The sequence below is a fragment of the Castanea sativa genome, chromosome 7 (assembly GCF_040712315.1).
Source record: "Castanea sativa cultivar Marrone di Chiusa Pesio chromosome 7, ASM4071231v1".
NCBI lineage: Eukaryota > Viridiplantae > Streptophyta > Magnoliopsida > Fagales > Fagaceae > Castanea > Castanea sativa.
Genome location: NC_134019.1, coordinates 26,045,667 through 26,063,024, shown reverse-complemented (window position 1 = coordinate 26,063,024; position 17,358 = coordinate 26,045,667). Strand labels below are relative to the sequence as shown.

The 17,358-nt window shown below is 33.8% G+C and overlaps 2 protein-coding genes across 6 annotated transcripts; both read left to right on the top strand.

Annotated features, from left to right (window-relative positions):
- The first annotated feature begins 4,454 nt into the window (after nt 1-4,454).
- Nucleotides 4,455-8,149, top strand: LOC142642717 (endo-1,4-beta-xylanase 5-like). 2 transcript variants are annotated; one of them, XM_075817127.1, is made up of 7 exons: nt 4,455-4,783; nt 5,006-5,052; nt 5,423-5,645; nt 6,046-6,209; nt 6,332-6,430; nt 6,688-7,449; nt 7,670-8,149. In XM_075817127.1, exons 1-7 carry the CDS (start codon nt 4,717-4,719, stop codon nt 8,018-8,020), a joined length of 1,713 nt encoding a protein of 570 aa, XP_075673242.1. In that variant the 5' UTR covers nt 4,455-4,716; the 3' UTR covers nt 8,021-8,149. The 2 variants fall into 2 exon arrangements, with proteins under 2 accessions (XP_075673242.1, XP_075673241.1); XM_075817126.1 differs by having other exon boundaries at nt 6,688-7,482.
- Nucleotides 8,150-9,909: 1,760 nt separating this feature from the next.
- Nucleotides 9,910-16,375, top strand: LOC142643365 (large ribosomal subunit protein mL43-like). Of its 4 annotated transcripts, none has more exons than XM_075817958.1 (5): nt 9,910-10,126; nt 12,577-12,647; nt 12,980-13,063; nt 15,735-15,841; nt 15,916-16,375. In XM_075817958.1, the coding sequence occupies exons 3-5, from the start codon at nt 12,984-12,986 to the stop codon at nt 16,086-16,088; spliced, it is 360 nt and encodes a 119-aa protein (XP_075674073.1). In that variant the 5' UTR covers nt 9,910-10,126; nt 12,577-12,647; nt 12,980-12,983; the 3' UTR covers nt 16,089-16,375. The 4 variants fall into 4 exon arrangements, with proteins under 4 accessions (XP_075674073.1, XP_075674075.1, XP_075674074.1 ...); XM_075817959.1 differs by lacking the exon at nt 9,910-10,126 and adding an exon at nt 10,782-10,973; XM_075817960.1 differs by lacking the exon at nt 12,577-12,647 and having other exon boundaries at nt 9,923-10,126.
- Nucleotides 16,376-17,358: the final 983 nt, after the last annotated feature.

Sequence of the window (17,358 nt, the reverse complement as noted above, 5' to 3'; positions counted from 1 at the left end):
GTTTTACAATTGAGCTACAGTGCATTCTAAATGTAGAATGACACTGTAGCTCAATTGTAATTTTTTTTTTTTTTTTTTTTTTTTTTTTTACAATAGTTGCATTTTACCCCTTTCAATGGAGCTGACATTTTGGGCCTGGATTGTATAATAAGCTTACATTTGCAATTTGCCATCTTCGTTATTGATGCTCTTAGGAATGAATTGTTTCAATATCCAATCACTTTGCTTTATGCTACCTAAAAAAATTAGTATAACTTACATGACATTTAAATGTGCAAGCTAATTAAAATATATAATAATAATAATAAGCCTAACTCAGATACTAAAATCCCGTTAGGCCGTAACTTTCTCATTCTTGAGGAAGAAAAAAAATGCCCACCAGAAGCAAAATAACTATAAAGCCACTCAACAGTTTCATCTTTTTTTTTTTTTTTTTTTTGTTGAGAAAACTCAACAATTTTATCTTAATTAAATATTTCATGCATAAGATATATGTATCATATCTCCTACCCAATATTGTTACTAAAAGTTGCATCACATTGTGAATACTTAATATCAATTATTATTAAGTGTCAAAAGTCTTGTAACTCAATTGACACTTTTTAGTATTTTCAATAGAAACATTCAAGGCAGGGGCGGACCTAGGCTTTCAAGTTAAGGGGGTCGAAGTATAAGAAGAAAAAAAAATCCAAATAAGTATCCATGTAGTACTAAGAAACTATCAACCAAAATCAATACACAAAATCATTGTTTCTTAATATATTAAGATGCAATCATTTAACAACCAAAGAAAAAAAAAATTTTGTTTCTTAAGAGCATCAATCGTTGCAAATATATATATATATATATATATATATATATATATATATATATATATATATATATATATATATATATATATATATATATTTAGAAACCATAACTTACTTTGCTACTTTAATATAGCATTTGAAATGTCTCGTATAGTAGTGTTTTTGGTATTTGGTGTTCTAAATACTAAATATTTACCATTTAGAACACCTAATTCTAGTATTCTAATAATGTGATGCTTGGAATTTTTAATTTTAAAATTTTGTTTTTTTTAATAAGTTTTTGAGTTAGGTGGTTGCTAATTGGGTTAGGCTAATTAAAAGAGGAGTCTAAGTTTTTGGAAGAGTGAGACACAACTCTAAAAATAAATATATATAATCATTAAAAAAAATTCTTTTTTTTTTTGGGTAGGGGGGCCCAATTTTTTTTTTCCTTTTTTTTTTTTTTTTTTTTTTTTGGGCCAAGGGGGCTGGGTTCAAGGTTCAAATTATCCTCTCTCAACTAATAATTTATATATAAATAAAAATGTTAGAGAAAGTCTAAAATCATTGATTATTTAACCGATTTGACGCCATCTCTCTCAGTTTGTAATAAGAGTGAGTATGAAATTTTCAGTGTATTTATTCGGTGTCTGTAGTCCTACTCATACAACAATTTCAAAATTTACCGTAGATACATGCAGTCTGATCATTGGAAAGATGTGTTTAACTTCGTAAATGGCTGGGCACAATCCAAAGTTCAAAACAGTGTGTTTTGTCCCATTAGGAATAACAAGTATGTTTACCTATGCGATATACGGATAATATTGTAATATTTTATATAAGATGGTTTTAGAAAATATTATATATATATATATATATTATAGCATAATTGTTATAGAACTTTATTAGAAATGAGTTCATCATAGGGTTTGTCTTACCTCTAGTGCTTTTTTAAATGGAATCTCTTTTTGTTTTAATGAGAAACTGCTACATCACACACTAATTAAATAAAAAGTGGAGATTAAAACTTACTACCACTTGTCATTGTTATTTAAAACAAAAAGAAATGTTTAGTTAAAAAAGTGCTAGAGGTAAATCAAACTCTTGATCATAAAAAGCAACAATTAAAAATTGAATACATATATCTATTATAATTATTCAATTGAAATAATGAGAAATTAAATATATAAAAAAATTTGGAGGAATATTATAGAATAAAATTTGATATAAAATGTGTCTTTCTCTTTTTCCTTAATTTTAAAACAAAATACATATCCCAATTCCCAGACACCCACAAACAATCACATCATTTACAAAACCCACAAATACACAACGTTCGACCTTAACATCAAAATCGTAATTGTCGCTTTTATTTAATACAAAATGCAAACTCCCTTTCCTTGGTTGTAACCAACTCAAATGGATTAGGATTAAATGAAACAACAATGTTAGAGCTAGTTAGGTGTCATTGAAAGATTAAAGATAAATGACATCATTTTTTGTCTATGTATTTGATATGGGATGGCATGAAGGGTTATGGGTAGGTATATATAAATGGGTAGAAGTGTAAGAGGTGAAAATGATGAATTAAAATGCAAAAAGTTTTTTTCTCAAAAAAAAAAAAAATGCAAAAAGTTTTGTGTGTATATGTGAGGAATGAAAAGTCTTGAAACATTGAATTAAAGGATACAAAGAATATTTATTTGTTAATTAGAAAAGTCTTCAAACGTTAAACCAAATGAAACAAAATTCTGTATTTAAGTTGTTCTTATCTTTAATGTGACACTTGAGAATATTTCAATTATATTTGTATAGAATGTGCCATTTAGAAGAACTTCATGCTTTACAGCATGAGGTCTCTACTTATATATATATATATATTGATATTGTTGTGTGTAGCGTACAATCTAATCAGTTTCTTATCTCCCAGTCGAAAGAAACAAAAGAAGTGCGACAGTGCATTAAGGAAAGAAAAGGACTAAAATTTTTTGAATCACAACATTACAAAGTTCCAAACGGTATTAATGGTTAAATTGAAATCAATTATCTTAGTTTTCCACTTTATTATCTCATTGAAAACTCACTAAGTGTATAAAACATTTGTGAATGTTTAGACCTCAAATTACAGATTTTCCAATACAAGCTTATATTCAAACAATATATGTACGGAATATGAAATATAAGCAATATTCAAATTAGCAAACTACTCTAAGCCATTAATTAATCACAACCAGTAGAAATTAAAAGTTAAGAGTAAGGGAAAGAGAGATGCAAACAAAAGATAACACCGACACATGTTATTGAAGGGGAAACCGAAAAACTCGGTGAAAAACCTCTTCGCCGCCCTCCAAGCGGTAAATGATCCACTAGAAAATCAGTTGTGATACATAATAGCAATAGACCCTCCAAACCTAATTTACTCAATGCACTTAAGCCCTCCAAGCTTCTTGCTCCAACAAGGTTATGCCGAACCTTGTCTTCTCTAGCTTTCCGGATCCCGCAATTAATCTATTACATCAACTAATATGAATTGGTTCTCTCTTGAACTGCTTCCCAAACACCAAGTACCTTCTCACTACTCTGAATTTGGTGAGGTAAGGATTTGGTTTATAATCCTCTCATGAGTATGATAATGGAGAGAGTGAGAGTAGAAGAATTTGGAGAATCAAGTGTATAAAATTGTGGATGAATCAATCTTGTTTTTCTCTAGAGTTTCTCTCTCAAAATTCTATCTAGAAGCTCTCTACATTTCGTGGGTATAAGGGTATTTATAGTAGGGTATGAAATGGAATGTGAAAAGTCACTTTTCAGCAAAACAGGGTGCACTGGTGAGTCACTCGCGACTGGGATGAGTCGCGAGTTCCAGTCGCTAGTTACCAGACTAGGCCAGACTGTATTTTTTGTCCTACAGTGATCCAGCTGGCTTGACTTTTCATCTTTTTGCATGCTTCACATGTGTGCTTCATTTTGGCGAATCATCACTCGTGAGTCAGTCACGAGTGACCTTCTTATTGCACACTTTTGATCAAATCTTTACATTATCTCACACACAACCCTTACATTATTACCACCTAAATACAGGGTTTCTAAATGTTGAATTACAAGCAAATTTGGCACTAATAAAACAACACATAATTGAATAAATTCAAATTTACACTCATAAATGCATTAATTATGTGTCTAAATTTCTTTCATTTTAAGTTGTGTTTATATTTTATATTGAGAAAAAGAATGAGCCATACAATTGACTGAGCATAAAGTAGAACACTCATGTAAAAAGAATTGATACATAATATTTATTTTTCTAAAATTCATATGATAGATAGTACAATTGATTTGGAATTTAACATTCTTTTTCAAGTTTAGTTGCCTTTTGAATAAAAAAAAACAATAAAATATAAAAACAAATTTAATTACACACATAATCAAGTATATAAAAATTTATTATTTGCTTAAGTTATTTAAAATAATCAAATACTTGTGAATTTACTCAAAGAATCATTCTTTATTCTATGTTTAATAATTTATTACATTTCTCTCTTCTTAAAAACATGTGATTTATGTAAGCCACACACACATATGAACCTTTATGTGGGAATGGGCTTATTTGCAAGCTAGTTGAACAACTCTATATAAAGTAGCAGTGAAGATGATTCACGGGTCAACATGGAAATTCGCAATGTTACAGTGTGTATGTAATTAGTGTAAAGTAGGTTGTCAGTATGTGATAGTACAGAGTCTTTGGCTTTCTGGTTTGACATTGTTGTTTAGTGTTTACTACATCTACATCCTACCGACATTTCCTTGTTTCTTTGCTTTCACTTTCTTTATTAGTTTTACATGTAACGCTCGTACTTCTTTCAATATCAGGATTTGGTTTGTTATTTCTTACTGTGTTACAAATTGAGCAAAAGGTTGTTTCTGTATGGAAGAGATGAAGCTTTTCACAGAAACTTGCAACTTATGGCTCTCATGCATTTTACTGCTTTCAGGTCTCTCTCTCTCTCTCTCTCTCTCTGAGTGTTATCATTAAACATACTATACGCTTTCTTTCTACAAATTGTTTTTAGAGTAAGAATTGTTTTAGTGCAAAGATTTATATATATATAATAAATATGTCCATTTTTTTTCTCCACTATATTTTATTAGGATAATCTAGAAAAAGCTTATCGATAAATGATGGCTAACATTTTCATTTCAACTAATTAATGCAGGGATGAATATCAGTGCTTTCTCCTACGATTACTCCTCAACAACAAAGGCAAGAAAAAAGAAACCTTCCATTTTGTAAATTGGGGGGGGTGTCTATTTCACACTGCACAGTGCACACACATTTTTTATTATTATTTTAATTATAACTGAAAACATGATTTTAAGTTATAAAAACTCAAGTGTGTGTAACACACTGTGTACAAGAGCTTTTTTTCATTTGTAAAAAAATGTTTGAATTCCAGAAATTTGTGTCTGGGGATAGAGTTTCTTTTATATTTCATTTTATTTATGTGAGAATAGAGTTAGAGGCATGACTTTCATGCACTCTTTCGCTCGTATATATGCAAAAGCATTTGGTTAAATCCATATTCAATTAGAAAATGCATTTCATAATTGATGACCCTATTTTGATAAAGCAGTGCTTGGTAGAGCCCCAGAGAGCTCAATATGGAGGAGGGATGATAGTCAATCCAGAATTTAATCATAGCTTAGAGGGATGGACCATGTTCGGACAAGGAGAAATTGAAGAACGAATTTCAAAGGCAGGCAACAGCTTCATTGTAGTACACAATAGAACACACCCACTAGACAGTTTATCTCAGAAGGTTCTACTTGAGAAAGGAAAGCTCTATAGTTTTTCAGGTAATAATATCTTCGTTGTGTGAAGAAATTCACGACAGAGTAACATGGATTCTATTGTGGAAATTTTATAGTGAGTGCAATGAATTAAATAAATTTCATGGTCCATATTTAGTCTTCATGAATCAAACTGTGTGTACATGATATCATCTAGTCTTAAATTCTAAATCTAAATTTAATTATATAAAAACTATAATTGATTTTAAATAATGTGACACTATTTATCAACTATTAATGTGACACTATTTATTAACTATTAAATCCTGACCATGAAATGGCAATGTCCCCTAAGCAAACTGAAGCACATCAATAGTCAATTGCATTACTGTGTATGTAATTCGATCTTTTGCTCTTTTTAAGAGATTTTTATTAAAAAAATCAACTGAAGTTGAACATTTTTCAGCTTGGATTCAAATCAGTGAAGGAAGAGAGACAGTTTCTGTCCTCTTTAAAACAGCTGATGAACTGGTTCGAGGTGGTAAGGTGATTGCTGAGCATGGATGTTGGTCTCTGCTAAAAGGTGGCATAGTTGCAAATTTCTCAACCCATGTAGAGATCCTTTTCGAGGTGAAATATTTCTCCTGTGTTTGGTTTTTCCAATAAATTTTTTTCTTTTAAACTTTATTTTACTAATTTAGCTTTCTTTGGAACTGAATATATATGCTCATGCATCATTTTCATCAATGTAGAGCAAAAACACAAAAGTGGATATATGGGTGAATAATGTATCATTACAGCCATTCACTAAGGAGCAATGGAAATCCCACCAAGACATAAGCATCAGCAAGGTAATTATAGGTTCGCTGTCCATTCCTCACATCAAGTACAAATATGCTTCAACTTCCCTTTCTTTTGCCACACAATTGACCAAACATATAGCAAGTCCATGAGGAAAATTAGGCTCACATTCCATTCCTCACATTTATAATTTTTTGTTAAGTGAATAAAAAACATAATCAGAAACGCTACAAATATGAGCAATCTAAATAGTACTTTAGAACTCCACCATCGTGTTTAAAATTCTAGTTAAATTTGAATCATGCAGGTACGTAAGAGCAAGGTGAGGTTCAAGGTAATTCATGCAAATAAAACTGCAATGCAAGGTGCTATAGTCTCTATCAAGCAATTGAAATCAAACTTTCCTTTTGGGTGTGGTATGAACTACCGTATTCTTGAAAGCACTGATTATCAAAACTGGTTTGCATCGAGATTCAAATTTACCACTTTCACTAATGAGATGAAGTGGTATAGCACTGAGAAAATACAAAGCCAAGAGAACTATACTGTCCCAGATGCAATGGTAAAATTTTCTAAACAAAATGGCATTTCCATCAGAGGTCACAACATATTTTGGGACAATCCCAAGCAGCAGCCTAATTGGGTCAAATCCCTTTCTTCTGATGATTTACGGAAAGCTGTAGAAAAAAGAATCAATTCAGTGGTGTCAAGATACAGAGGGCAGCTAATTGCTTGGGATGTAGTTAATGAGAATCTTCATTTTAGATATTTTGAGGATAAGCTTGGTGAAAATGCTTCTGCAGTATTCTATTCCAAGGCTTACCAACTTGACCCTAACACAAATATGTTCATGAACGAGTATGGTACCATAAATGGTGGGGATGAGAAAGCAAGCCCGGCCAACTACAAGAAAAAAATAGAAGAGATTCTGCAATATCCAGGGAATGAGAAGATATTACTAGCTATTGGCCTGCAAGGAAATTTTGGTTCAGGCCAGCCAAACCTTGCTTACATGAGATCTTCTTTGGACATTCTAGGTGCCACAGGACTGCCCATATGGCTTACCGAAGTAAGTGTTGGTGTTGCCAAAGACACTGATCAGGTATTCCAGTTTAGAAAGAAAAAATATTAGACTCATGCAAAAATGTCTTGGTTCACCCAAGTAAAAATGGATTAAAATTACAACTACAATAATGTGTTAACTAATTAATGGTTTCAAACCAACTAATTTTATTCTTACTACTATTTAAGTAAGATTTTAGTTCGATGCTGACACTGGCTGTGGACAGGCCCAGCACTTGGAGGATATACTAAGAGAGGCTTATTCTCATCCTGCTGTCAAAGGGATTGTCATGTTTGCAGGCCCAATAGCAGCTAATTTCAAGGAAATGCCCCTTGCAGATACAAACTTCAAAAACACTCCAGCTGGAGATGTTGTGGATAAGCTGCTTCATGAGTGGAAACATTGTCAAGCTCAGGAATTCACAGCAGATGACAAAGGATTTGTAGATGTTTTACTATTTCATGGAGACTACAATGTAACTGTACAACACACACAGGCCAACTCTTCCACCACTCTAGGTTTTAGGGTGACTAAAGATACTCCACAAGCAACCATCGACATTCTAATACATACCTGAATTATAACTATTTTTATCTTTTGCGAGGTTTAGAGGAGGTGATTGGTAGGTAGGTAGTCTACCCCTATTTGTCTCTCTAATAGAAGAAATAAACAATAAAATTTCTCTAAGTACACAGAAAATGTTTTTAAGTATATGTGTTAACATGGCAAGATCCTTAACAAATGTCCTTGAAATAACTTCGATACTATACCGATCTCTATACCATATAAATTTCAATAATTTAGTATGTATTCAGATATCTATACTATACAAATCTAAGCTGATATAAGGTGTAGTTCAACCCCACATAAAGAGCAGACTATCATATCAAAGCATACATGCACACGCACATACCAGCACGCAGGCACACAGCACACAAACAAAGAAATGACATTCATGAAGTTCATCATGTGAATTTTAGATGCCCAGACCACTTGAGTCTGACCGCCCAAACAAACAAAGAATATTCATGAATTTTAGATACTTATGGGTAAAAGTAGTGGTTTCTATAGAATCATCAACAATAGTAGAGTTGTGAACTTGTGGGTCACTCGTAGACTGAGTTTTTCAATTTGCTTTTGTTTTCATTGGTGTTACTGCAACCAAATCAAGAACATCTTTTAAAAAAAAAAAAAAAATTTATCTCTCAAATTGATTTGTAAGTACATTCTTTAGTCAAGTGAAATTCAGCTTACAATATTCTGTCACGCGCATTTTATCAAACACCCCATACGCTCGGATACAAAGCCCGACTGCCCGAGCATTTGATAAGTGATTTCAATTTAAGACTTAATCGAACTCCATGAAGAAACAAAATCGAAATTCAAGATAATTTTGCACACTAAAAGTTTTACCGCTGAAACCAGATTGTAGTTGCTATGCTTGATTTCAAGATTCTAGCCATACTCAATTGTCACTTTACATATAAAAAAAAAAAAAAAAAATTGAGAAGACAAAAGCATAGGGACAAAGTATATATCCTGCAGGAATATACATCTAGGACTGTTTGGTTTCAAAAAGTGCTTTTGGACATCATGGTAACAACAAAGAGTGGGTTGCAGTTAAGAAGTTGCAGCCTTCCAAATAGGAACTCGCCAATTCATGTATACAGTATACACCATACCGGTTTGGTAATTGTTTTTTATTTTTATTTTTTAAAAGTAGCTTTTCTCTTTCACACATCACATTACTAAAATAAAAGTAACTTTTTGTTTTCACAATATTTATAAATATGCCACTGTATTCATATTCATAGAAAACAAAAATGCTAAAAAATTGTGTTTATTTTTTGTATTCAAATCCAGCTTTTGGGATTCTGAAATTAAAACTAAATACTAAACCAAACTAGGTTTTTTAGTGGTGAGACCTACTAAAAACTAGGCATGTTCAAGATTCTACTAGCACAGACGAAATCGGCCGGTGCCGAACCAATCCGACCGATACAAAGCTACACCGCAGGTGTTCGGAGAGGTGGTCAGCAGCGATCTGGGCATACCGAAGGCGGCCGGTGTGGCGATCGGCGGCCATTTTGCACTCCGACGAGAAACCGCACCGCACCGTATGTATTTATATTTATATGCTATGATTTATATGTATAGTTACTATAGGCTTCAATATACAGAATTTGTGAAGGTGAGAGTTTGGGAGACACAAGGAAGGAAGAAGGAAAAAGATGAAGAAGGAAAAACGGCTCTGGAGATTAGAGAGAAATAAGAGAGCGTAATAGGAAACGTTGTAGGGTTTGAAAATTTTAACTACAAAATAGCAAAACGACGTCGTTTGAACCTGTTATTAATTCTAATATGAGTCTCAAAATGACGTCGTTTTGGTATCAGATTTAAAAAAAAAAAAAAACTTGAAACGATGTTGTTTCAATTCAAACCCTAAATGTAATAGTCCCCATCCCCAGTTGAGTTCAGTTCCCCACCTCTCTCTCTCTCTCTCTCTCTCTCTTCTCGTTAGTTTTCCTCACCCAAGTGTCTCCGCCTCTCCTCTCTCTCTCCCCTCACTCCTTAGCCTGTAGCCCTCTGCCATTTGCTGTCACTGTACTCCGTCGCTTGATGCCATTGTTCTTGGAGTTTCGCCCTCTCCCCCTCCCTTTTTTGTCCTAGCTATTTAGAGAAGGTTTGGACTTTTAATGCTCCTTCTTGCAATGCTTTCTGCCTGTTTTGTTTATTTTGTTTTCAATAGTTTTTTTCTTCTTTTATGACTCAAGTTTAGTTTAGTTTAGTTTTTTTTTTTTTTTTTTGGTGATTTGAAGTGGGATAATTTTTAGAGAGATTGTGAATTTGTTTCTTTTCTTTCATGTTTGTTTTTTTCTTTGGAATATTTAGGTTCTTTCGTGTTTGTTTTCTTTTGTGATTATGTTGTATTTGGATCCTGAGAAAATTGAGGAATTCACCGAATGAACCGCACCAAACCGATATTGTGTACCACACCTCCTGTAGACTGGTTTTACCCCTCCACTGGTGAGTTGCGGTCAAGCACGAGAGAAAACCGCACCCTATAGGTGTGGTTAGGGATGGCCATGGGTAGGGTATGGGTATACCCGATCCATACCCGACCCGAATATCAATATCTAGGGATGGCCATACCCATTGGGTAATGGATATCCAACCCTACCCGATTCAATTATTCCGGGTAATACCCGGTCCTTGATGGGTAGAACTTAACGGATAGGGTATGGATATTACCCGAATTATTCGGGTAGGGTATGGATAATATCCATACCCGACCCGTATTTAAAAAAAAAAAAAACCCCTAAATCTCTCTCTCTCACAGTCTCTGCCGTCACTCTCTCTCTCTCTCTCTCTCTCTCTCTCTCTCTGTTCTGACTCTGTGTTTCTGAGCCAACGAGTCCCTGAGCCAACGATCTGCGACTCTGCGAGTGTTCAGCTTCTTGGAGCTGAAATCGGCAACCAAAAATAGTTGAACAATTTCTTCGTTTCTGATTCCAAAATCATAATTTCAGGCAAGCCCGATTTCTTCGTTTTATTTATTATTTTGCACAAATATTTTTTCAGTTGAACAAACAGTGATATACGTTTTTGGTTTTAGAAAATGGGTTCTGTTGGGATTATTGTATTGAAGTGAATGACACATTCTTTGTTTGTTTGGTTTCAAAAGAAAAATCTTTTCTGTGGGTATCTGGGTTTAGTTGATTATTAACTTTTGTTTACTTTTCTAGATTGAATTTGTCAACTAGTGTGTGTTAGATTTTGGTTTTAGAGTTTGAATTTAGCTGGGCATGTGTCAAATTTGGTTTTTGATTGAATGTTATCAACTGGGTATGTGTTAGATTTGGTTTTTGATTGCATTAAGGTGTTTGATTCTATTTGGGGATATGTCTATTTATAGAGAGAAGTGAATTTCTGTACAGAGGCAAGCCAAAATTCCCAGACCCCCAACTTGGTTAATTATTTCTATCTAGACTTGAAGTTCAAATTTTAAAAGAAAATGAAATGAATTAGGCTATTGGTGTACTTTTCATTTTGTATATAATATAATTGACAGACCAGCTCTAAACAAAATTTCCAAGTTATAGTCTCTTCTTGTGCTCTGTTTCTCAAATTCTGCTAGTCCACAAATTTGGCTTGCCTAAGGCCTAAGGCCTAAGGCCTAAGGGAGTAATCCTCGTATGATTAAATTATATTGTATTTAATCAAATTTGTTAGAATGCCGACTGAATTATATTACTGAGCTGATCTATATTGTATTTTTTGTAGATTGCTAAGATGTTCTCTGCTCTATATTAAGTTTAAAAGATCCAAGTAAACCTTTAGTTAACTTTGATCTTTACTAACATGAGTTGCAAAGAGTTCAAAGAAGGCAAGGTCTGTACGATTATTGCTCTAGGAAAATAGAGCTGTGGAGCTTTAGCATTAAAACTTTTGTGATATAGAGCTTTGACTAAGAATCTCTTTACCGTTCTGAGTGTTTGGAAAATTTATAGTGAATAGTGCTCTAAAGATCTGAATTTCTAAAGCATGTACAGTAGTTCAATTTTCCTAAAAGCTCTAACTTTCAGCTTTTCTGTGTAAAATTTTTAAGAGTATAAAGCTCTTTTTAGTGGGTTACCATACACTTCATTTTTAGCTCTTAAATTTCTGTAAGGCCCTACTCAACACAGAGCTGGTTAGTTTTTAAGTTAAAATGATTTGCATTAAAAAAAAAAAAAAAAAGTTTCGGGTTTCGGGTAGGGTATGGATATCCATGGATAATAATTCGGGTAAGATTTGGGTATGGATATTAATGGATATTGATATTCGGGTATCCATGGGTAAGCTTTTCGGGTCGGGTATGGATCGGGTATACCCATACCCTACCCATGGCCATCCCTAATCTGCATAACCCTTGCCAATGCCGGTGACTCGGTTCAAAAATTTTCCAAAAAGAAAAAAATGTAATAAGCTACTAACGGGCTCCAAAAAAAGAAAAAAGAAAAAACCCAGATTACAGTTAGTTACACCTTCTTGAATCTTGATCTTACATGTCGGGTCGGGTAAAAACCGAAACCACATAACAAAATTAGAAAATACCAAAAATACCCATCATTTACGAGCTTTCTTTCTCAGAAATCTCAGCCAAAACCCTCCTTGCAAAGAGAAGAGAGAGCAAACACTCGAGTCTCAAATCATACGAAAAGGTTAGTTCCATTCTCACATTTCATTTGATTCTCTTCAAATTTAATTTCATTTTCTCGGCAACCAAGCAGATTCGACAGTCTTCAATAAAAAAAAACCACAAGATTTGGTTTTGAAAATAATGTAAAAGAAGATTTATACTGAGTAAAATAATAATGAAAATCATTTTTAAAAAAAAATCAGGTTCAACTATAAGGTTTTGGTATGAAGTATAAAGCACTTAGATTCCTCAGTTTTGGGACAACCCAAAAAAAAAAATGCTTTTGTTTTTGAATGTTGAGATGATTTTATTATATGTATTGTTTATGTTGTTGTTGTTGTATTGGTTTTGAAGTGAGATGGCTTTGAGAGGTGTATGGCAACTTCAAAAGCTGGTTGTCAGCTATTCTGATTGGGGAGGAAGCAGTAGGGGCATCAGGTATGCTTTATATTTATATATAAATGCATGTATGAAATTGGGTGTTTGATAGTTTTTGCTTAGAACATAGTTTTAGCTTAGAACTTTCTGCTAGAAACAAAAAGTAATTTGAGTGAAGAAAGTTTCTTGGTTGATTTGAATTTTAGACTTTTTTTTTCTTTAGAAAGAAAATAAATTTTTGGTACATTTTGTGTGCTAAGATTATGTCCCTTATTGCATTAACTTTAATGAAACTTATTACTTATCAAAAAAGATTTCATCTTGATGGTAGTGATGTGTACCCTTAGGACATAATTATGCCAGACACTGTAGAACTACTGTGTCTTTGGTGGGGAAGACGCGATAATTATGTTATGATGTCCTTACTGTCAGTCTGTTTAACTTATACAAAGGATAGCGGTCTAAGGTGGTTTTACAATTTGGCAATGGGAATTGCCCTAGACTCTGTGACTCCAGGCCTTTCTGTATACTTTATAGCAGGTTAAATTCACATTTCTCAGGGTACTGGATTGAGTATTATGTGTTCTAGCAAATTAAGTTTGCATTTTACAGCTCACTCAGCTGCTAAATATGCTATTGCTCTTAAAGTAGGTTTCTTGTGTAATAACTGTGATTTGCCTTCCCCTATCTTGAAAGCATGTAGGCAAGATTGTTGTACCTCCTGTTGTTCTTCTTAATCTAATGAAATGGCAGATTATCAAAAAAAGTTTGCATTTTATGGGGTACTGGACTGAGTGTTATCTGTTGCCAATAGGAACTTCTTGGATAGTCCCGCTTTATGCTATTTCGGAACCCGTTGGGCTATGAGCATTGTTCACAGTTGCTATTTATCTTTTATCTAGACTCATGAGGGCTTCAGGGCTGTTAACTTTCTCATGAGAGTTTTTAGGTAGAATATGAAGTTGCTTTAGTTTCTCATATGGTATTTCCATGGAGTTTTAAAGTTGAGAGTACCAAAAAGAAGAAAAGGTGAGTGATACCTATCAAAGAACATTAAAGGTGAGTGAAGAAAGATACTTATTTATCCCATGTAACTTTGTTATAATGGGACCATAATGAAGTTATCTTGCAATTGCAAATGGATGGGATAGCAAATAACTTATGTGTTTTGAGGCTTTCTTTAGATTTTCTGGAAGTTATTAGCAGTATTTGGTATTCTGGGGGTAAATTCATTCGCTAGTTCTTCCAAATCACTCCTGGTGCTTTTTTCAAAATTGCTTTATAGTTTTTTATTGGTAAGTTTATACATGCATCGAATGGGTCTTGAACCCATACTCTCACCCTCAACTTAGCACTTATTAAGGGGAGGAGGTGCCAGCAAAGCTCATTAGCAAAATTGCATTACGGTTTTGTGATCAAGATATTGATAAATTGCCAATGGCATAATGGAGGCAATACTTATTGGACTGGTGCTATATGTGCAAGTGTAATGGTGAATCGGTTGATCATCTCTTTCTTCATTGTCCGGTTGCAATGGATATGTGGGCTATGGTGTTTGGGTTGTTTGGAGTGAGCTGGGTTATACCGCAATCTGTAGTGGAGCTTCTAGCATGTTGGCAAGACAGTTTTGGCTGCCATCGAAATGGGTATATATGGCTTATGGTTCCCCATTGCTTATTGTGGTGCCTTTGGAGGGAGAGAAATAGTCGGTTCTTTAAAGATAAGGAGAGATCCATATCAAACTTGAAGCTATTTTTCTTTAGAACTTTAATGGATTGGTTGGCTGGCTTACAGAACCAATCTTTTTCATCCTTTCTTGATTTCTTAGATTCTTGTAATTTTTGTTCTTGATTGTTTGACCCCTTGTACACTCCCTATGTACTAGGGTGTTTCACCGTTTTTGAGATCAATAAACTTTTACTTATCAAAAAAAAAAAAATCCCAACCATTTTCCTTGCTTCCATTACACTTTACTTTTTAGTGATATGGTGGCAAGAAATCACGTACTGTGAATAGAAAGAATCTAGCTTAGGTTTGGTGTCAAAAATGGTGTTAATTATGTATATTTCTTTCTTTCTTTCTTCTTTTTTTTTTTTTTTTTTTTTTTGGTTTGTTTTAGTTGGCTGGTTTGGTTATGCAAGTTTTGTAAACTATTGATGGAAGCACAAATTACCGTGTTGTATATTTCCTTTCTATTCTGCGTTCTTCCTAGTAGGATTATTTATATTTACTGACTGCTTTTTTGGTCAATGCGCTACAAGCACCACTGAGAATAATAGTAATATCTAGGATCTGAGATGAATAATTGGTTAAGATCTCTGAAGGTAATCATAAAACTGGACATCCAGCAGGGTTCGTTTTGTGAAAAGAAACTGGATGCTAAACATAGGCCATGGCTTTTTTTACTTGTTTTGGCATTTTACTCTCTACAATTTCTTTTTCATTGTTTCATATATATTATCTAGCTGACATGCTTGAGTAGATGTAGGTTTTAAACTCCCCCCCCCCCCACATACACCGTTAAATAAATAAATAAATTTTAAAAAAAAAAAAAAAAACCCTTTAGTGGGGTTCCAGTGGGGTTCCCCTTCCTCTTTACAGGGGCATCAATCTTCTGTGTATAATATATTTGGCCAAACTTCTCAAAACCTGTGTTCTTTCATAAAGTATTAAAAATCTAGTGTTTTCCTTCATTTGCTTATTTAATGATTAATAAGAATCAATATGGCAGGGCATTTATGGAGTCGCATCTGCCAGCATTTAAAGAGAAAAATCCTCAGTTAGAGGTTGCTACTGAACTCATTCGTGGTCAGCATCCACATTTGAAAGCCTTTTATCGTAAGACTCTCTCTCTCTCTCTCTCTCTCATGCATGTGAAGTGTAATTAAGGATTTCTTTTGCCAAATGCACAGGGAACAAAAATGAATGGGTGGTATGTGTGAAGAATATGGATCCAGAAGAGGTTCTTCTACATGCAACTAGGCTAAGGAATGCATTGGGAAGAAAGGTTGTGAAACTGAGGACAAGACATGTTACCAAACACCCTAGCGTTCAGGGTACATGGACAACGGATGTGAAATTTTGAGGCACAAGATACAGCTCCATATGAGTAGCTTCCTTGGGTGTGTTCTAATAGTTCTTTTTAGCCATGATTACAGGTCTAGTGGAACATTTACTTAGAGGAGCTTGAGGATTGTAATCAGTTGTGCAATCTGGCTAATGCTTTATATACTGCAGTATGATTCTAAGGGGATATTCATATTTCCCACATTTTGGAATTTTTATTGCATTTACCCCACTTTTTTTCTAATTGTAATAATGACTGGCATTTGGGTATTCATGTTTCTCCTAATCCTCTATACTTTGTCACAATTGTGGGATTAATCTGAGAAAGCAATGGTTTTTGTTTCCTATCAATAGGTCAACCTTGAACTCAAGCTCATGTGTCTATTCCCAGGCTCCCAGCCAATGTTAGCACTGTTGAGTGGACTTTTAGGCCCCCTATATATAGCCATGCAAGCTTGGCTGGTTTCCCCAGCTGGGTTGCATGTGTTTGACCTAAATCCAAATGAGGTTTACGTCTGAAAGAGGAAAAATAGATATATCATTTGACCAAGTGTGTTTGGGGCAAAAGGGAATCTGAGGACTGAGAGTACTGTGCAATTTTACTACTTTCCATTGACTGAACAGGATCAAGTATCGATAAGCTGAAGGATACAATTTTTTGTGACAATAGTTGATATGCCTTATTGTGATTGTTGAATAATAAAAATGATATCAGTAATAAATCTTAGTAAAGTGATGCTTCTATCAAATCAGACTATGTCAACAGTTATGGAAGATGTTTGTAACCCTAGTATTACTCATCAGTAAACAGAGAAATGCATCTAATCTGCCCTTCTTCAAGTTGTTTTATAGGGGTTCAGGTGTTCCTGGGCACAGTAGCCAATCCCCAAGTAAAAAGTGGGAATTTTTTGAAATCTTAATATATTTTTGCTTCTCTCCACTTGGAAATTAATCAATTATATAAATTTATAACGTAGGAAAGACAAGAAAAATCGTAGTAAAAGAATTGAAGTTGCTCTCCTTGCGAAGTAATCTCAGTGTTTTTTTTTTTTTCAGTTTGAGTTGAAACCCAACTATATCTTTCTAGTAACCACAAGCAGTCATTAAAATTTAAGCTAAATAATAATTAGCAAAAGCAGTCATTAAAATTTTTAGAGATCTAGATCACAACTTTTATGCCACAACTTTGATGTAACTGTAAGTGATTGTTTATCACTTTTACATGAATCTATCACTTTTTCTCTATCACTTATAATTGGTCATATCAAAGTATTGGCACAAGTTGTCCA

Bases quoted from the DNA above. Each gene is read 5' to 3' on its own strand.
- LOC142642717 (XM_075817126.1), top strand. From the start codon at position 4,717: ATGGAAGAGATGAAGCTTTTCACAGAAACTTGCAACTTATGGCTCTCA. The intron at 5,053-5,422 runs GCAAGAAAAAAG...TTGATAAAGCAG, and splicing joins ATTACTCCTCAACAACAAAG to TGCTTGGTAGAGCCCCAGAG. The intron at 6,431-6,687 runs GTAATTATAGGT...TGAATCATGCAG, and splicing joins AAGACATAAGCATCAGCAAG to GTACGTAAGAGCAAGGTGAG.
- LOC142643365 (XM_075817958.1), top strand. From the start codon at position 12,984: ATGGCTTTGAGAGGTGTATGGCAACTTCAAAAGCTGGTTGTCAGCTAT. The intron at 13,064-15,734 runs GTATGCTTTATA...TCAATATGGCAG, and splicing joins GGAAGCAGTAGGGGCATCAG to GGCATTTATGGAGTCGCATC. The intron at 15,842-15,915 runs GTAAGACTCTCT...CCAAATGCACAG, and splicing joins ACATTTGAAAGCCTTTTATC to GGAACAAAAATGAATGGGTG.